Below are 21299 nucleotides of genomic sequence, written 5' to 3'. Positions count from 1 at the left end.
AGAGACATGGTCACGTGTGATATTTTAGACCTCGGTATCCTCTGTGCATCAGGTCTATGAGAACTTAGGGAACCTGTGTATATAACCTCTAATTACTATTAATAGCATGAACTTACTAATTAGTTGGTTCTTTGAAAACTGTAGCAGGTTTCTTTGTCCATATGTATCCATGACGTCAAGAATAATCAGCAGATTCTCTGAGGGGTTCTTGGTGCTGGCTCAATGGATATTGTTTCACTGATTAGAGATACGAACTTAAAAGCTGACCTCTGACCAGCAACAGACAGGGTAAGGACGTGGCTGGCACAGGCAGAGGCAGTTTTTCCTACAGCCCGGGAGGTGATGGAGAAGTGGAAAGAATGGGAAGTTGTGAGCAACAAGATTAAAAAGCCAGAAATAACAAAAATAGGAATTTTTAAAAGGACTGGCAGAAAGACGAATATGGAGGACACGCAGAAGTTTTGTTTGGGGAGGGAAAAGACGGACAGGCTGTTGTGGGGGATTCTTAGTGCCCCAGACTAACCAGGACCACAGGGGAAGTTAGTAAGACATCGAAGAAAGAGTAATATAAATCAAGTGCTATTGCACTCAGGCAGTTTATTCAACAATTTGACTTTCCTTGGGGTTTATCTTGGAGGTAAGAAAAGCAATGCTGAAGTCAGGAGCTCTGGAAAAAAAACAACAAAACAAACAACAAAAACCCCAAAAACAACCAAAACCCCCCAAGTCCCCGTCTGTTAGCTTATATACACCATGTCCCTCAAAGAGATTTGCAGCAAAAGGCTCAGCCTGCGGCTGAAACGCTGGCAATCGGCGGGGGGGGTGTGGGGGGTGGTATTTCCAGCATGGAGACTCCGGGTTTGAGGACATTCGCGGACCAAAGCTGGGCGGCGGGAGAGTTTTCCGGCGGCACTGTCGCAGGGAGGTTCCGCGCCAGGGAAGAAGCGTTTGCCTGCTCGCCAGCAGGAAACGCCAACGGCGATCGGACCGGACTCGAGCAACCAGGACGTGCCAGAGCTGAGGGGCTCTTCCTCCCGGGGGCGGCGGCGGGACAGGAGCGCCCCGCTCCCCGCTCCCCGCTCCCCGCTCCCCGCCGCAGCCCCCCCCGCTGCCGCGTTCCCCAGCAAGAGCGGCGGGGAACTGCTGAATCACGCGAGCACCCACCAACTGCCAGCGCGGACGTCGGACCGGCAAAGGGGTACGTTTGGGCGAGGGAGGTTTTTGTCAACAAGGACGCGACCGCTATGACACCGGGGAGCGGCGGGGTGTGACGTAAGCCGCGCTCGCACCCCCCCCCCCCAACGGCTCCGCAGCTCTACGGCCCCGCACGTGCGCCTTGTTTTGGTGACGGACACTGGGAGGAGGCGGGGTCGCCGGCCGCGAGCCTGCCGCGCCTGCGCGGGGAGGCGGGGCTTGCGCCCCCTCCCGCCCACCGCCGCTGGCGGGGGGGGGGGGGCGAGGCGGCCTGGGTGCGCGTGCGCAGCTGCGGCCGTTGCTGGCCGTCGGTGTCCTGTCCGCTCCCCTCGCAGCCCGCCCGCTCGGCTCTGCCGGCCCGCGAGCCTCCGCCGGTTAGCACCGTCCCCGGGCAGGGGAGGAAAGGGGGGGAGGGGCTCGCCGCTCCCGAAATGTCGCAGACTGCCATGTCCGAGACCTACGGTAGGAGCCGGGGGCGGGGCGAGGCGACCCTCCTCTTCCTCCTCCCCTCCGCGGGGAGCGGGCCCGGGCAGTCACCTCCGGAGGAGCAGGGTGGCGGCCGTGGCCGGGGGAGGCGGCGGCTGAGCCGGTGTGGCACGAGGAATGCGGTTGCAGGCGGTGGCGGCTCTCCGGGCTCGGGCGGGTTTCTCCCCCCCCCGCCCCCGCCGTGTGGTGTGCTTGTCTTTTTGGGGGGTTTTTTGCCTGTTTTTGCGAGCTGCGGGCACCGCAGCGCCCTACCCCTCCTTTTGTTGGCCGGGCTGACAAGGCAGTGAGCGTTCAAAATTGTTTTTCGTGGTGTAGAGGTATTGACTCGAAATTAAGTGACATGTGGGCAAGGGAACTTCGTTAGGTGCTACTTACCGGTTACGGTTAAGTGAATTCAGAAGGAAAGTTGCAGTACGTGTCCTTTGGGAGAAGCCACGCCTTTCTTTAGTTGGACATTGTCTTCTTTTGAGGGTCAAGTTAGAATTTAAGTCGTCTTAGGTGTGCAAACATCAAAAAGAACTGGCTGTGAGAGTGAGGGGAAAAGATCAGTGAATATGTTCATATGTCCCTCTGTTAGCATAGATGCCTAACTACTACTAGTAGAAGAACATCCGAAGGAGTAAGTCGGAGCGCTGGCACTGACGGGGTGTCTCAGCGCCCTACAGGGAGGCATCAAAGAGAAGTGAGGAGTGGAAAAGATAAGCAGAGCTAGTATTGCAGGTGAGGTGGAGATGGGAAGTGACTGAATAGCATTCATTTCTTTCTTATAATTTGCTTGAAACAATTCTGTTGGCTTGAACCAATTTACTTTTTCTCCCCTTTCCGTAACATATAGGTCTGTAATATTTTGCAGTATAAAAATGCTGTCATACATGTAAATGTTTTCAAAGTCCGTATGATAGGTTGTTGGAGAGTAAGATCAGGATTGAATACTGTGATATAAACCCTTGCTATTTTCTAGTTTTATCCATTGCAACATCTTCAGTAGTGGTTCAGACTTTAGAGCTTGGCTTGCATCCTCTCGCTTTTAGAGCAGACTCGTGAAAATAGGGAATAATTTGGATAATTACAGCAAAATTGAATGTAACAACTCTGCAAACTGTAACAACCATCAGGAGTTCTTACTAGCAGACTAACTTACCTGATTGTTTCTGCTGTGTAAGTCAGTTTATTTTCAATACCCTGGTTGTCGGTGCTTAAGATGTTTTGTCCCACTGGTCAGTGCTTTGGTGTACAGCAAATGCACAGAACTAAGGGGCAAAATGAGGCAAGAGTGTGGGGCAGCCCTTGAAGTGCAAATGTTAGGATGTCGAGCCCCTGCTTATTTTTTCCATACTTTCTTGAAACACATAAAACTTATATGTAGAAATCAGAAAAGTTGATTTAAATGTGAGTTTGAACTAATTCTTCATGCTCTGAACTCTTGTGATCAAGAACTGGGATCGCTTTGGCTGTGCTTATAGTGGGGTTGGTGGTCTCTTAGCAAATGAGTGGGTAGACAATGAGAGAGAATTTCAGCAGTGCTCCTCTTTTGATGCTGTAATAGTAAGCAGATGATTGTATCTTAAACAAGTACATTTCAACATTTTTTGCATTGTTCCAGTGATGCAAAGTAGCAACTGTCAGCCCACTGTAGCTGTTGATACTTTCTGATTGTTTTGATGTCCTAGAAAATGAGCCCTTAAAATTGAAGGTTTGCAGTTCTTGTGGTCTGTTCCTTTTATTTGTTTAATTCTTGTTGGGTGTATTTCTCTTTTGAGTTTCAAAGTTTTTACTATTCATACACAAGCTACAAAAAATCTGAGCTAGAATACTTGAGAATGTCAAGGTTTAGAGTAGATCGAAGAATAAAAACTAAGTCATAAAATAAAATTTAATATTGGCTATACTATCTCTGACTGTAACACTAACCAGTATGTAATTTTGCAGTGTCCTGTCCACTTATGTAGCAGCCCAATTGACAGTTCAAAGTAAACAGTAAAATGTGATAAAATTTCAGATCTTCTGTACTTGATGAACTCTGGGATTTAATGTGCTCGCTGTCCTAACAAATGGTGGTTTGTTTCTGACCAGTTGTTACAGTGATCATCTAGGACGATGGAAGTATTAGGGTGGTTTCCCCCTTGTAACTGAGATCGGTGGTCACTGTACCACCTCCGTGCTGGAATCCCTGTAGCTACTGCCCTTGTAGAGGCTTATTAACGAATTGGATTTTTCTGCTCATCGCCTGGATTATGACCCATTCTAATTACATAACCTCAAGATTTTCATCCCATACAGATAGGCCCAGGAAAGTGGTTGGGGTTTTTTGTTTGGTGGTTTGGGGTTTTTTTAAATGTCATTTTGCTGTCTGACTTCTTTTATATGACTTTAATTTTGCTGCGAGGTTTAAACTTCTTCCTTTGGGGGGGGGGGAATATTTTTTCAATTCTCAATCTAGGAGAAATAAAGAGTTTTTTCTCTGGTCTGTCCTTTCTGCCTATCATACTACATTATCCACTTCAGTTAATTTACATGCCTCTTCCTGTTTGTTCTTCCCCCAGCCCCGAATTGTCTGTGTCAAATTCTGTTTTGAACCTTTTCTGTTCACCTGGTCCTCCCAACTATTTCTGTCCCTTACTGCGATTCTTGTGTCTTCCCTCTTTTTAAACCAAGGTCTGTAGCTTCTCGCAGTCTTGGAACTAAATTCTTTGTTCGCAATCCATATTTTCTCTCCTGTAGATCTGTTTTATCAGTTGCATATCTTCTGTTCTTAGCTTTCTAATCTGTTTATCCTTTTCCTATGTGATCAGTTTATTTCCCTTACAAAGTGCCAAAACAAAAACCAAAACAATCCTGAACAGAAGAAAACTCCACGAATTTTGAGACTAAGGTTAGAAAGAACATTTTAGTGCCGTTTTTGGGAGAAGAGGGTCATTCTTTAAAAAGTTTATCTTGCAACATTGGAAACAAGTCTCTTATTCATAAGAAAGTTATGTTAACTCGAGTTTTCTGAAATGCAGTGGCCTCTCTGTATGTGGTTCCTGTGTAACAACAAGTGCATACTTTGTCCTGCCTCCTAGTGCAAAATGTATGCAGTTTTGTGTTATGGTAAATAAAGACTGATGTAAAAGTAGCTTATCCTTAATAGGTAAATGCAAAGCAACCTTTGTATTTTCAATGGTAGAAAGATAGAAGAAAGGTTGTACTACCTTTGAGTAAATGTGATATGTAAGATTTCAGTCAAATCTCTTCAGTCCTTACTTCCCTTTTTTTTCTCCACCAGTATCTACTACTCCCAGTCTGGTCACATGAGTTTGTCAGTCTCTGTCATTGTCAGAGAACGTATAGTCTTTCTGTCCATTTAAAAATATTCCTTTTGGTCTGGACAATTTGATTCATCCTTTTTTCCCTATCCCATCACCCCTCCACACTTATCTGATGGTCTTTGCCTTTATCTTTCTGGCCTTCAGAGTGTTTAAAATCTGATTTTATTGTTTAGAGGACATAGCTCTTTTCCTTGTAAGGAAGATCTTCCCTTTCTCAAGCATTCATTATACAGATTGGAATAGAGCCAGATCTGTTCTACCTGTTTATCTTGTTAGCTCTTATTGCTAGAGAAAGGAGTAAGCAGGGAGAATAGCTCCTCTCTTCTCTTGTTCAGAGGCAGCATATGCCAGCAGGAATGCTTCAGAGCATGCTTTCCTTATGCAAACTTCTCCAAAATAGTTGTCTAACTACTAAAGACTCTTTTTTTCATGGCATAAATGAGAGTTTCCAGAGGGCCACCATTAGTGAATACATATATAAGTTCTACTCCTTAATAAAAAGGAGTTGGAAGAAGACTGAACTGAGATTGAGGATGTAATTTGGTCTTTTTTTTCCCCCCTTCCTCTATTAGCAAACATATAAGAAACACTTCTCATTACATTTTAAAGACAAAGCTGTGGTAGCTCAGAACCTGTTCAATTATTCCTTCTGCTGGAGTAAACGTCAGTCAAAGGAGGAGTTTGGATGTCTGGGGGTGGTTTCCACATCAACCATCTGTGTTTGCTGGTATTTGAGTCAAAGTCCACAACTGTGTCCCTTCTCCTTTCCCCTCAGCTTCCCACACACGCAGTTTAGCTGCTGGTGCATCTTTAGGGTGGAGCCACAGTTTTACACCTTTTCACCTGTGTTAGAAAATAAGTTCTGTTCTCTGTACCCCCTACCCAGTTTGAGATGAGGTGATGCATGTAGCTCACAGAGGGGAGTAAGTTGATTCTTTGTATTGCCTTATTTCCTTAAACAGCCATGCTATGCCATCTTTCACCTCTTTATGCTTTCTCTTTTTTGTTCTTTTGGCGCAGAGCTCAGTTTTCTTCCTAAATCCTTTCTGTATAATGGTGATCTTATTTACAGGCAAAGTGCTTTAACTTTTCTAGACCTTTTCAGTAGTCAGCATGATAGCAAGCATTTGTTACATCTGAATGATGTTGCTTTTCAGCTTTTTCATGAAGGAACAAGAGAATTCAAAAGAAAAACTTCTCTAGGGTGACAGCCTTGGCAGCTAACTGGAATGTTCAAGCTCAGAGCTGCTTTGTCAATCACAGAACCAAAAAAACAAACAAACAAAAAAAACAAAACAAAAAAAAAAGAGCTAGGAAATGAAGTGACTTAACTTATCTGGGAAGAGGAGACCAAAAAGAAAAAACAGAGCAGTTAAGCAGTAGTACAAACACTACAATATGAGTTGCATTTGGTGAAATTGCAAAGAATGAATACATAAAAGTTTTTCCCAGGTGTGAATACACAGTTATGCTACAGTTGGGCTAAAATAAGCTATCTGTCCAATCTCTTTCAGTTTCTGTGTTTCTGAACTGTGGTAAATTTTTAGATATGGCTGTACTCTTCAAAGAGAAGAGATTTCATGTCCTAAAGCAAGCAATAAAAAAGTTGCAAAAATGTAATTGATGTGGTTCCTGTTATCATACAGAATGACATCCTAAGAAAAAAGTTCCAGAATAACAAAATGAAAAATATTCTCCCTGTTCTTAGCTGGTATTACCTTACTCATTAATATGCTAGGCTATGAACTTAAAAACTCATTAAAAACAGATATTTGTGACTTTTGGTATCGGCAAATCCCTTTTCTTGTCCTTCCCTGCAGTTGATTAAATGTGCAAAGTATTCTGTATTTCCTGAAACGTGTTATCTAGCGCTTGTGGATAAACTTACCGTAAGTCTAAAAGCCTTTTGCTATTTTGAACAATTTACATAAAACTGGAGTTTAAACTGATAGAAGCATAGTTGCATATGTGAATGTAACTTCAAAGTGTCATTTATTTCATGAGTTTACATGTGTTTGGAAACATTGCTGCCACCTTTGGTGCAGAAAGGTTTTGATTTTTTTAAATTTCTATTCTATAGTAGAATACAACACATTTTTCTTACTTTCATTCTGTAAACAAGTGAATTGTAACTACAGTTTCAAGTTTCACCTTAGAAAACCTGTTTGCTATTTTGCCAAAGGGAAATACATTTTCTGTCTAAGTAAACAGGCATTGAATCAGCATCTGATACATTTGTAGGAAAGATTCCCTTTTAAAGTTGTCTGGCACAATAGAATCTTGATAGGGATTGGGAGTCTGTTATAAAGTGCTGCTAGAATATGTTATCAAGTTAAAGACATGAATATAAAATCCCCAAATGTCACACTTGCTTTCAGAGTAAAATATAAAGCACCTCAACTTAAAAATATGCTGCTGTTGTGAAGCTATTCCAGATCAGTCCCTGACAGTTGTTTCAATTTCTCACTGGCCTACAGCCTGTCTGTGCAGAATGGAGCAGTGTGTTAAATTTTCTGTTTAGCATGGTTTTGTGGGTTGCACAAGTATGGCTTTGTGAACCACATTTAACAACCAGTACTTACAATCGCAGAACAAATTAGTGTAGGAATAGTTTTGGTTTTCTTCTTTTCCTGGTTTGGTTTGACAGTAGCTGTTATACTACTGTCAATAATATGAGCCTTCCATGGAAAAAAGGAAGGTAGACTTGAATTTTGTAGTTTTTAACAAGAAGATCTGACAAACAGCATTCACCAGATACATAGGAGAACCAGTTTTAACTGGATTTCAGAATTCTTTTTGAAAAAAATTGCAAAGACCAGAAACAGACTATTTTAATTATGACTATGTCTCAGAACATCTCGCGTTTTGAGGAACTCTGAAAGTGGTAAAAACAGTGAGATTACACACACCCACAGTAGGTTAAATATACGGAAAGGAACACAAGGCAGCTAACTAGTGATATTTGGTCCATGAAGAGTGAAACTTGGCTTGCTTTCAGAGCTGAATTTTTTTCTTAACCTAACATTTTGGGGCTATTTATGATATCTATGTTTCATACTAACAGTGGAGATGTGGTACAATGAAGCATTCAGCTTCAGCGTGTTTTGCAGTTGGGATGACATGAAGGGCCCTTCTTTACAGGAGATAATGCAAAATTTTCACAACCTGAAGCAAAATCCTTTTTGTAACTATTTTTTTCATCCAGAAAGCATGAGCAGCTGGGTGGGGGCGTGGAGAATGAGAGGAGTTTGGAACAGAATGTCTTGAGCGTGTAAATGGTCGTATTTGTGAGCAAGAAACAGCAATCCCATTCTGAGAAGGGTAGAACACAGAATTTATACCAAGCCTGTGACAACACTTGAAACAAGAAAAATCATGCAAAGATAAAATGTAAAAAAGTAAAAATCCTGATAAAACACTACCTCCTCTTAAATATGAATAAGATTTGGAAGACAGCTGAAGGCAAAGGACAGCGGACATTCCCAGCACTCTCAGCCCTCTGTTTTACTATTGACTTTTCAACAGTGTAAATTTTCTTACCATGTGAGAAACTTGCTTGTTGCTTTTAGCATTGCTATAGGGTGCTTGCCTGAAATGGAATTCTTGCATGAAATGGAATGAGCCATGTAGATTTGTGTGCATGTTAAATTTGTAACACTAAAGACTCAAAATGAGGTACTGATAGAGTATGTATCAGTGCTTTGACTTGCTTAGCATAGTCTAATTTTTTTTTTTTTTGTTCTGCCATCCCCTGGGCCAATATCTGTGTAACCCATTTGACAGCTCTGAACACTGTTAATAAAATAATATTTTTATTTTTGTCGATAGCACAAACTTAATCCTTTTCATTGCACGCTTCCCTGGTGTCTTCTGGAGACATGCAATGTTTATAAGAGAAACTGTGTTGTAAAGTTGTAAACAAGATTGTAAAAAAAGCTGCTGGTGGTAGAAAAATAGTGAATCTTGCATGAACTGTAAAGGTTGCCTTGATAGCTATATAGTAGGGGAAGCAATTGTAAACTTTCTAATCGCAGTTTATCAGTTTATATGTTTGAGAGTGAAGAAAGGTTCCTTGTCTTACCAGTCTTTAGCCAAATTGAAAGCAGACCTGGGGAGGTAGTACTAAAGCGTTATATGGAACTGTTAAAACAATACAAATGGACCATAAATCTTGAATACATGCATTACTAGTGAACACTGATGTAAATGCCTCATAAATGGATAAAGTGCCAGAAGTACCTGTATCTTAATTTACCATGTGGAGGAAATGTGGAAGCAGGCATCCCAGAATAAAAATTACTACTTGTCTGTAAGTTTTGTAGAAAAATATTGTAGTTGTTCCAGGTTTACAAGTATTAAAATGAAGTATAAGTATTAAGCAGTTAATATAGAGAAGTTCAAACTTATGTGACTAAAAGCCCCAAACATTTTAAAAAGTACAAAAACATAGATTTTAAGAAATGACATCGTTATATAGGACATTTGTACTGATTATAGCTAATAGCTTACATACCTTTAAAACAGGTTGCTGGAATACAGGCCACCCATATACCTGTAATTCAGCCTATTTTAACTGAATTCAAATTCAGCCATATTCATCTCTTCTTGTCATTCTTGTATCTCCATAAACAAATAGGATTTTTAGTTCTTACTTTGTAACACCAGTATTGTATACGCTGGGTTATTCTTCAGATTTGTTGTTATTTTGCTAATTTTGTCATCTATTCCTTTCTCTTTGAAATGACAGTTACTAGAGAATAGCTGGCTTGTGTACTTGGTCTTGTGACAAAAATGTGAGTGCGTACTAAAATTTAACAAATTTTTTTTTTTTGGTCTTTCAATCTTCAGATTTCCTATTTAAGTTCTTGGTCATAGGAAATGCTGGAACTGGAAAATCCTGTTTACTACACCAATTTATTGAAAAGAAATGTAAGTATATGTGAGCACAGTAAGAGTTCTCCATTGCTTTGTACAACAGATGCAGGCTCTGCCTACATGAGTATCTATTCTTTGTATGGAAGTTCCTGTAATTCTCTTTTTTGTATAGATGAGCATTTTGACCGAGAATTGTGTTCAGAACCATGCTGTGAATCTTTATTGCTCACTGTTTGCTTCTAATAAAAAACCTGAGCGGTATTCTGTATTACTGTCGAATATAACAGGATGTTGATGAAAATACGGGCTTAATTTTTGTAGGAATTATATCTTGCAGCTATAAGCTTCCCTAGTTGTATTATATTATAGTAGAGAATTGGATCTTTTAGAAAAAATACTGAACAGATGAAAGCAAAGTTGAATTGCTTGAGCAGATTTGGAAAGCCTGTCGGACAGAACTCAAATCTCCCAACATTTAGTCTCTTTCTAAATAAATAGACACTGCTCTTTAAGGACTGTGTTCTATGATAAATCCTGGTAGACTCCATTGTAAAAATTATTTAGAGATGAATAATGTTGGGTACTGCATTTAACATCGTGATTAAACAAAAATAATACGCATTTAGAAGCCTTTGTAAATCTAAGGTGACTGCTGTCTTTCTCAACTGAATAGTAATTCACGTTATCTCTTGAGGAAGAGCTTTAGGATAATACTGTGTAATCACTGAGGAGCATAGCATGATTTTATGATTGAACTTGAACTGTGACCTTGCCTCTAGTCAGGGCAGTTGTATATTGCGGAGAATCTGTGATATCAACAGTGTATATAGAGCAAGTATCTTAACTTTGTGCTTTAAAGAAGCAGCAGCTCTTGCTTATTCATGGGCAAGACTCTCTCTTTGTGTTCTGCTTTTCCATGAATTTTAATTTAAATTGCATCTAAGTATTAGAAAACACAGGTGGGGAAAAAAGTGTGCAAAACTTATCTTGCCATTTATTGATGTGAACTGGGAATGATTTGATTAAGGCAAGCCTTTCTAGTAGTAATTTTGAATTGAATAAGCTATTTAAAAGTTGTAAGAATGTTTCTTTCTGCATGGTGTCAGTAGATTTGAGTGGCACTGAATTTGATGGTTCAGAGAATGGTTTGTAATTTCAACACTGAGGCGTTTTGATTATACCTACACTGGATTATGTCAAAACTAATGATTCACTGTAAATATTCTACAAACGTCTGGGTTTATTTCTTTTTTTTTTTATAGTCAAAGATGACTCAAATCATACTATAGGAGTGGAATTTGGTTCAAAGATCATAAATGTTGGTGGTAAATATGTAAAATTGCAGATATGGGACACAGCAGGACAAGAGAGATTCAGGTACCTTTTCAATCATTTGATTAAGTGTTTGTTATTAAATTGTTGCTGTGGGTGTTGGGTGTTGTTTATTCATGCTTATAAGTAGGCATAGTCAGTGAAATTGTTTGCTTTCATAGCATCTAGGCCAGATCTTCCAACGTGGACATGGCAACATAGCTCGATTGATCTGCCTTGCAGGATTTGAGGTTCTGCCCTTTCTTTGGGTATTTTTTGTGATAGTTAAGCTGTATAAGTAGAATATATTGCTAAAAGTTTGTTCACCAGCTAAACTCAGAATAGTTTAACTAACTGTGTGTACTTCACTGTGTGTTTAGAAGACCTATTGGTTGGAAGTTGTAAGCTGTTCAAAATCTGCATGAGAACAATTTCACAGTATAATATTATTTTGTTATAGGGAAAAAAATATCAGTTGTCAAGTTCACTTGGCTAAATACACTTCTAGAAAGACTGAGATCTCTTAAGTTTGTTAAAGAAAAAGCAATGTATTTGTTAGCTTAGAACCACCAATGTATGCTTTTAATGCTGTATTTTAACTGTGTCATACATCTGAGGCATAGCTCAAACTCAGTAAAGATCTAATGTATTCCTGAGTAAATTCACCATCAAATAGAACATCAGTGTTTTTGTATTTTTGGAGAGTGGGATGTGTCTGGGAGGTTTCTTTCATTTGGTGGAGGGGCAGGGATTAACAAAGGTGAGGGTGGTGGTAGAATTCTGAGTAATGGGCAGCAATCCAGGTAAATGTTTTCTATTAGACAAGTTCTTTGGATTCATCCATGACTGGGTAAAGCTGCGCAGTGCTATGTAGTCTCCATTACTGAGATCTCTTCAGTGTGTTGGCCAGATATCCTGGGATTGTGAGGAGCTTGGAGGCTCAGTACTTCCAGAGCCTCCAAGGGCAAATTCTGCTCTTTCAAGTTCATGGTGTTCACAGACTTGCAGGTCCCTTTTTTCTGTTGCTTTTTATAATCTAATTATTTTCTTTTTAAGGCTGACTAGACCTCTGTGTACTTAGCAGGTTTTTTTTCTTCTTCCTCTGCCTTTTGAAGGATGCTTTGCTTTGCTTTCCTTGCCTTGCCTCCTTCTCTTCAACTTAAGGAGTCTCAAATTGTTCAATTACAGCTACTTTGCTCATTCTCTCCTCACTGTTGAGAGTTCAAACATAAGTTAATTATGCTGTTTTCATGCCACAGGTACTACCATCAGCTCCTAGTTCTGTATCAGGCTATATAGTATGATGATGTGTTTAGCTTCAGCAGCACACAGGTCATGATGTACTTTGAGAATCCCTGTACAGCTATATTTAGTGAAAGTGTTTCATCACAAGTCTAGTAGTAAATAGTCTGCTGCTGCACAGCTGATAATGTTGTCGAAAACCCACATTTTATTTTAAATATGTAAATGAGAATTCTGTTTCATAGTATAGATTGCTCTATATTAACCCAGATTTGAAACAATGAAGATGTTACAGAAATGTATATCTGTAATTCTATTCCAGGTCTGTAACAAGGAGTTACTATAGAGGAGCTGCGGGTGCTTTGCTTGTCTATGATATAACCAGGTAAGAAAGCTAGCAACTCTTTTGCTTATAGACTACCAGATACAATTAACGCATAAGGATCCCCCCAAGTACCTAATTGTCTAACAGAGAATGGGCAGGAAGAAAAGAACATAAATATTGAAAGTACTTATGTTTTAGGGCATATTTAAGTTTTGAAACTTGCTTACATGAGATACTGTCAATGTCATAAATGTCTCAAAGGGTTAGACAAATACATGGGCCCACTGGTAGCTATTCTAATCATGCTGGACTACATGCCACTGGCTCAGGAAGCGTTGCAACAGAAATTAAGAGCAGACATTAGCTACTTTTATCAAAGATGGTACACCCCTGTTTGTGGAAACTGCTTATTAGTATGCTGGTATAACAGGTCATTCTCTGGAGAAGCTAGCTCTACCTACACATTCCTTAACTGTAGCACAAAATTCTGTTCATCTCTGCATCTTTTAATATTTTAATATTATAGGCAGCCAATAGAACACCTTACCATTACACATTTCCACGTTTTTTCCTGGCCACCATTGACTGATACTTGTCAGATAAGTTTTGTGTTCATTAATGACGATTTGCAAGATCTGCTGCTTTTTGTCCTGTGAGCAGACTCTTCTCCTCTGAGCAGTCTTTGAAATCTGTGTTTTGTGCTTAAGGTCGGTTGGAGTCATCTGTCAGTGTTACTGCTTGAAGGCTTTATCTCTGAGCACCACTACGATGATGACTAATGGTGTGTGCAGGGTAACTGCCAGTGACATTATTGGTCTTGACACATGTGAAAGTTCAGGCACACAATTCTCCACAAGTGGAGTAAAGTCTTACAATCCCACCTGAAACGCTTCAGTTGAATTCCATGTTAAACAGTAATTCATTCTGTTATCCCAAAATTTTATTTGCAAAAGGCTGAAAGTAGATGAGTGCTTAAAATTTTAGCTTTTCACATTAACAGGGTATTTTATAACTGTGTATATTTTTTTGTATATTGTGGTTGATTTAATTTTGCTTTCGAAAAACTTCAAGCTTTTAAGTAGTTTCATGAAGGAACTTGATACTCTTCCCAGTTCATAGCTGGCATATTGAGATGTGTAGGTGACTTACCTGACTCACAGCAATTTGTGGTTTGCCACAAATATAGATTTGCCTTCTGAGTTTTAGTTCAGTGATCTGTTCACTAGAAATGAGTGTATTCTGATAAAGGATGTCATTTTCTACATAGCCGGGAAACCTACAATGCGCTTACTAATTGGTTGACGGATGCAAGAATGTTAGCAAGTCAAAATATTGTGATAATACTGTGTGGAAACAAAAAGGATCTTGACGCAGATCGTGAAGTTACTTTTTTAGAAGCATCCCGGTTTGCACAAGAAAATGGTAAGTAGTACAAAATCTTCATGTAGCATTCAATCATGCTTAATACTTAAAATAATTAATTCTTTGTGCAGTTAGGGAGTACTTTGCCCACTGTACCTTGTCAAGCATCTACAGAAAAGAGGGTTCTGTCAGTACATGAGGCACAGAGAGAGGACAATGCCTGCAGTGAGAACTATGTGTACTGTTTAAGTCTCATTACCAGTGATTCTTCTAGCCACAAATGCTACTTAAAGAGTACCTTCGACATGGAGATATATTCCCTAAGGACTGTAATACAACTTCAAGTATTACCTTGCCTCCAAAGGGCTGAGGAGAAAATGAAGAGCACAATTTCCTAGTTTTCAGCATCTTACGGATTCTATAGATGATAGAAAAGGTTGGATGGGGTGTGCTGCAGTTGGAAGCAATGCATTTTACTCATGGGAGAATGAGTTCAGTGCATGGCATGGATCCAGAGGACTATTACCTGATCTGTAGTATTCAGAATTTCCAGTCCTTGAGGACACATTTCTGTGGCAGCTAAAGCCAGTCTCAATCTGAGCTTCTGTGCTGCAGTCCTGCCATCAGTAAAGTCTAGTTTTGCTTGTATAAATCAATTATGAATAGTCTTTTTTACCAACTGTGGCTGCTGTCTGTCCTTTTGCATATAACTTTCTATTACTGGGAAAATTTATGAAGTTCTTCGGTTTCATGTGCTATTTTGCATGCGCAGCCCGGGTTGTTATCTTTGGATTCCAACTTTCTAGGTTAATACATAAATTTCAGAGGCAGTGTTTTGTGGGTTTAGTAGTCTTGCTGTCAAAACCTTATTTTTCTGGACCACACTATTTGATGATAGTTTTCCTTAAGTTTAAGACAATTATTATTGTTTCTAGCTTTCATGCGTTGAATTACTATATCAGACATTCCAGACTAGTTTTGTGATTGTTTTTCTGGTGTCCAATGCAGAGCTGATGTTCTTGGAAACAAGTGCACTAACAGGGGAAAATGTTGAAGAGGCCTTTGTACAGTGTGCAAGAAAAATACTCAATAAAATTGAATCAGGTAAATTGAGTTTTATATTCTTTTAATGTTTAGGTTGGTTTTTTCCCCTGAAAACTAAAAGCACACATGGAAATATTGCCATTCAAAGTTCTCTATTGGAATTAACACAATGAACCAAAATGTCATTGTGGTAAAGTAACTCGTGGTTATAGCTGCTTCCCATATGCTTTAACGGAACGGACATCCAAGTCAGATCGGTATATCTAAAAGGGGTGGTGCTGTGAATTATGGATGGTTTTGCAAGGCGTTTACCTTAAGTCAGCTTTGAGCGTAGGCCGTGTGTTCTGTGGGTTGCTATATCCCTAGTCACATCAAGCCTGACATTAGATGTTTTTAGCAACGCAGAATAAAAACCCAGTATCAGGGCAGACATAACTTTTAATTCTGCTTCTCATATGTAGCAGGAAATATAGGCAAGAGAATTTGAACAGTAATACAGAAAATTTCAGGGATGTTTCCTAGCAACTGTTTCTATGAAGCAACCTTTCTGCCTGTTGGTTAAAACCATTTTTACTTTGTAGACCTAGAAATATACCGGAAGCTTCTCAGCACAAGTGGGCAGGTTTCTATCTGAGACAGGCTCCTAAGTGTTAGGTCATTACAGCTAATTTATATTGCAGTTTTTCCTCTCTTATCTTCTAGTTGTTCAATATCTTCAAAGTTTTAGGTATTGGCCATATTGAAAAGTCTGTCTCAGGTTCTAATTACACCATTTTGAATGCCAAACAAATTTTTAGATTAAGAGAGTATGGTACTACTTTCTTTGCAGATTAGTCTCCAAAAGCTGGTGGTTTTTAACAGTGTTAGCAGAAAACATTTTGGATATCTCCTTTGTTAGACGTAGTTAGTGGAAATACATTTCTTGTTGCAGCTTCACTTGGAGACAAACGGCTTTGTCATTCTGATTAAGGGCATGTGGTTGAAATGACAGGAGAAAATGATACAGGTTTGGAATTGCCTAAAAGTAAACAAAATTACAATAGTGCTCTCCATAACTAGAGCAGAATATCATTATGGATTGGAATGTATTATTTGCAAGTGATCCATCTTCTTGTGACCATTTTGTTTCTCATCAGGAGAACTGGATCCAGAAAGAATGGGCTCAGGTATTCAGTATGGAGACGCTGCCTTGAGACAGCTGAGATCACCACGTAGAGCACAAGCACAAAGTGCTCAGGAGTGTGGGTGTTAAAGAAACAAAACACAAAATCCCAAATACTTACTTTAGATACAGAAGGTAAGGTTACAAATATCTCAGGGTGTTGGATAAATTACAGCACACTTATGAAATATGGTATCAAGTGCTTGCTTTTTTCACAGTTAGCCTGTAAAGTAACATAGAATCTAGTGAAATAATGCACAGTAGGATGGTTAAATTTTTTTATACTTGGATTTTTCTTCTACCATCTGCCCACTAAAGCAAGACTAGTGCTCTTACTGAAGTATTTCTAGATCTTTCTTACTCTGAGTAATGCTGTAGAAAACATTTTAAAATGCCTTATAGCCCTAAAAGTTCCCTAATGCACTGTAGAGAAGGTGAATCACTTCTGTTGCATCATGAACAAATATTACTAGAAATGAGAACTCACAAAATGTATGGTGCAGTATCTCACCCAAAGCTATTATATAGTTTCTGAAAATACAAAGTTTAAAGACTGAGACTTGAAAATTAAAGATAACACTGGATTTCAAACTTCCACTGACTTTTTTTTTTCCCCCTACCTAAAACCAGCCTGAAGTCGTTCTGATTCCTGTCTGCTACGAGCAGAAGTGTAAACAAGAGAATAGTACTGTTTGCTACTATTGTCGTCAGAGTGTTGTCATCTAAAGTAGCTCTTCTAGGGCTGTTGCAGCCTATGGAATGGGTGTGCAGTCTTCTAAAAGTCTTCGTAAGACGTTCTTCAGGGAAAGTGAGGAACAAATTTTTTCCCTTTGCCAGTGGTAGGAGAGAGACATAAAAATCATGTAACCTACTCCTAAGAACAGCTTAGTGGTTAGTCTTTCTTAGCAACAGTTGTCCTTAAGACAACTCTCTATTCATAGATTTTACTTAACTCCTTGCAGCATGTAAGTGCATGTTAGGACAGTCCTTTCTCCCTGTGTAGTTAATTATTCTGATATAATTAATCCTTATTTCTCTAATACAAGGACAGCGCTATCAAATTAAACAAGTACTGCAGGCATGGTTACTGCATTATCTTTACTGTATTCATTTTTTATCAGTTTGAGCAGTGCACAGCAGCAGAAGCTTTACAGAACGTTAAATAAGGTAGCATACAATTCTACATTCTTGTATTTTGTTCTGTATTCTGGGAGCTTAGCTCCCCATTAAAGCTCAGAATTTTAAGTAATGGATAGGAATCTTTGAACTGCTTTCCTCCCTTATTTTCCTCTTATAAAATATCATCCTTCAACTGAGACTGTTGGAAAAGGGCATTAATTTAGTCCAGATTTGGTATGACTCTACAGGAGTTAATGTTTAGTGATCTTATTTCAGGAGTTGAGTTTTCAGATTGATCAGGTGTAAATAATTGATGGAATTCTTGTGTATTTTACAGCTGTCCTTGCAAATGGTGTTTGAAGAAACAGGAAAGCTTGAAGGCTATACAGTTTCTAGAAACATCTTTCTGCTATCTACAGACAGAGCAGACCACTGCTGACAGAAAGGTGTGCTGTGTGGTGTGGGGCAAGAATGTTCACATGACACAAGTGTCTGCAAAGCAACTTCATAATTCGGTGGACAATATTAAGACTCGTACCTGTATGTAACCATTTTCCATTACCTATTTTTGTTCTTTCACCTCTAGTTTAAATCATTGCTATATACTGTAAATAATGTAACAGTAAATTTACAAAGCATGGTATACTTATGTATGCTGATAGAATGTTGCACTACAAGCAGTTTAATATTTTATTTTTTTATCATATAAACAAATTTAACTGAGGTAGGCTTTGTCATGTTTGTTTGTTGCACAATAGTTTATATTTACAACCTGAATTATAAAACCACTGGCACTGTCAGTGAGGGGTGTTGCTTTTATTTTTTCCTACTTAGTTTGCCACCTTCTAACAAGCTGTTGACATGACCGATTCTCAGCACATGGTTAGGTCCCATACTGACATTTACTAATACGTCAAGTTGGAAAAGTAATTTTTATGGATGTTCACGTATCCTATTTTATCACAGTTCTTAACTAAATTCTGAAGCTCTTTTCTCAAACTTCAAAAGTTTAGAAAAAATACTTTTAAGTCTCTCAAATGGTTGTTGACTGACTTGCATTTTTTTTTTTCTGGGTCCTGATGTTTTGTGTAGCACTGGCATCACGAAGGTGGGATGTATACATGAACAGAACTATGCATCTTCTATGTGCGTTGTAATTCTAGGGCAGGGACTTACAAAGAATTATCACAGTGGGAGGAGTCCTATCACAAACAAAGCAGTTAGTTAGCTATGGAAATATGATCTCTGAAGCATACCTGGTGAGGTACAAACTGAACCCAAACGGGTGGTTCTAAAGTAACCTGAATGTATAAAATTTAAAATACTAATTTATTTTTCTTATACATTCATAAAGTACAATTAAGAACTTGAATTTTAAAATTAGACTTTAGGGACTTACAGTCTGTCTTGCTGTGAAGCTCTACCTTTGAACTTCATGTGAGTGTGCTGTATGTAATGCTGTTCACATTGCCCCCAGGAGACTCATGTGATGGAAGGAAAAAACCAAGTGTACTACTTACTTATGTAGTTCTTTCCTCCTGTGAAACTCATCAAGGGGAATTTCAGCATTGGTACTGATTTTTTTTCTCTTCCCTCCTGTGTTAAAAGACACAATTCAGACTTTCTTTCCTGCCCTCTTTTTATTGTGGGGAAGAGGCATGGGGCAAGAGATTATGAATCCTGTCCCCATTTCTCAACTGGAGACAGAAGAGGAAGAGACTTGCAGAAGGTCCAAAGAGGGAGGACTGAACCACAAGTATTGCATATCATTTTTACAGTGCCGTGACAACTGATCAGGTAAGACACCTGTGGCTTTTGTTTTGCCAGATAAGGAGCCGCAGAACTAAGCTGGTGTTTTTGGAGGCAGCTGGATTCAACCGATTGGGGGGGGGCAACTTCACTTGCACTGGTGGAAATCACTAGTGACATTTTTACTTAGTTACTTGTATAACTAGGAATGGGGTGTCTCCTTGGAAGTGCAAATTAACACAAAATAATTAATTTGATCAGAACTCAGTAGGTCAAACATGCTTTATTGTAGATATGAATCTTTTCTATTTAAGGGTCACTTGTCAAATGCATGTTTATCAGAAAACTGATAATTTAGAGGGCAGTTAAAGCACAAGAGCAAAGCAAGAATGCTGCACAGAGGTACACCATCTTTCATGGAATTAGAATTGTGTTTGTTTAAAACTATTCCCTTAGTCCTGACATTTTGGTTCAAATGGATGCTTATCTGAAAATTATATACCTTAGGTCATCTCCAAATTAAAAGGAATTAAGTTTACTTTGTACTTGAAAAGCCTAGGTTTAGTTTTAAAAAAGCTGTTGGGTCCAAAGACTTTGTTATATCTCTCTGCTATCTATCTTGTTATATTTAGGATTGGATTTATTACATAACTAACTGATTGATAGCAATTATTCCCAAGGAGTATGCTCTTCCTGATAAGACTGTAAAGTATTTTTGCAGCTGCTTAACTGTGCATTTACAAGATCATCAAAGAACTCCAAAGAAACTTACATGTCTTTCTTAATCCTCACTCAACTTATTTGGGCTTTCACTACTCAGAACTGGAAGTAATTACCAAAAGCAAGTCCTCTGAAGTAGATGGTGGATGTAGCTGTCTTCTACCAGTCCAAATGGTGTATTATTCAACTGAGATGTGTTTCTGCCAGAGTTGGGGGAAGGGAGGGTGTTGGTTCTGAAACCCCAAGCCAATTCTGTGAAAGGATGAGATTTTGGGGCATCTGCTCCCTGTCCCCCCAAGAACCATGATCAGAGTGTGATACACTGATGCAAGTGGAAGCTGAGCACTTGCCAGCTGTGACATAGCACAAGTACAGCTAGAGGTCTCTCTCTCCTGTCACTGTTACAAGGGTTGAGGGGGCACAGGCTGTCAATCAAAACATCTTTCCATTATTACAGTAGCAGTTGAAAGGAGCAGTTGACTGTTACTTAATTCTGTTGCTTTTAAATAGAAATTTTAGGGGTTTGGCAGGGATTTTCTTATACTACTTCCTGTCCTTTTCCTTTTGTGTATGACTAGCCTCTTTTGTATACTCAGTTCCTATGATCATTTTGGTCAAGTGTCTGTGGTTAGGAAGCAGTAAGCACAGTTTTATTCTTTCTGTAACCAACTGTCTTAAGCTGTCCCTTTCCTACCTGGAAGGAAAGAAGAATGTCATTATAGTGAGTTTTGACATGTTTTTACCATTTTTTAAATGTATATTCTTACTGTATACACATTAACCAGGTTAATGTGCATGTTTCATAGTATTGCAACCTTTTATGCTGCATATCTCATTGACACTTTAAAAGGAAACTTTCTAAAATGGCAATTCCTGAGGGAAATACTGTTGGAAGCAATAGCTCTCACCAGTGCAAAGCTATATTGTTTACTATTTTTCCTCTGAGGGTTTTTATTTCTAAAAATAAACATCATGCCAATAACAGCCCTAGAGTAGAATTTAAGCTTTAGCATTATAGCTTACCTAAATAGCAAGTGATAAATAGGTTAAATTGTGGATGCTTTTAGTGTAAAACTCTTACTTTACCAAAGCAACATGGCTTGGAGTTTTACATCAAATAATACTGGGTACCTATATCCTGGGATTTATTGGATGTGGAGCTTTAGCTGTTGAGACCTTCAAAAGATTTCAATGTTTTATTAAAGCCTATGTCTTGCCTTTTAATGAGTCTGTTGCCTATACTATTTCATTTAATGCTTGTATCTAGCACCAAATAAAGAATCTTTCTTGATTTTTCTAGGTGTCCTACAGCAATTTCTATTTAATTGTAGAAGTTTTGTCTGCTAAGCTAAGTAGTCCAAACCTTAGGTGGTTGTAAAAGAAGAACCACTACACTTCTACT

The 21299-nt window shown here is 39.1% G+C and overlaps 1 protein-coding gene across 1 annotated transcript; it reads left to right on the top strand.

The window, feature by feature from the left end:
* Positions 1 to 1465: 1465 nt before the first annotated feature.
* On the top strand, positions 1466 to 21188 carry RAB4A (RAB4A, member RAS oncogene family). Its single transcript, XM_075748677.1, has 8 exons — positions 1466 to 1656; positions 9837 to 9917; positions 11126 to 11240; positions 12739 to 12801; positions 14009 to 14163; positions 15112 to 15207; positions 16284 to 16444; positions 17766 to 21188. Exons 1-7 carry the CDS (start codon positions 1626 to 1628, stop codon positions 16397 to 16399), a joined length of 657 nt encoding a protein of 218 aa, XP_075604792.1. The 5' UTR covers positions 1466 to 1625; the 3' UTR covers positions 16400 to 16444; positions 17766 to 21188.
* The last annotated feature ends 111 nt before the right edge of the window (positions 21189 to 21299 follow it).

The sequence above is a fragment of the Balearica regulorum genome, chromosome 3, assembly GCF_011004875.1.
Source record: "Balearica regulorum gibbericeps isolate bBalReg1 chromosome 3, bBalReg1.pri, whole genome shotgun sequence".
NCBI classification, from domain to species: Eukaryota; Metazoa; Chordata; class Aves; order Gruiformes; family Gruidae; genus Balearica; species Balearica regulorum.
Note: the sequence above shows the minus strand (reverse complement) of the source record. Positions and strands in the feature narration are given on the sequence as shown.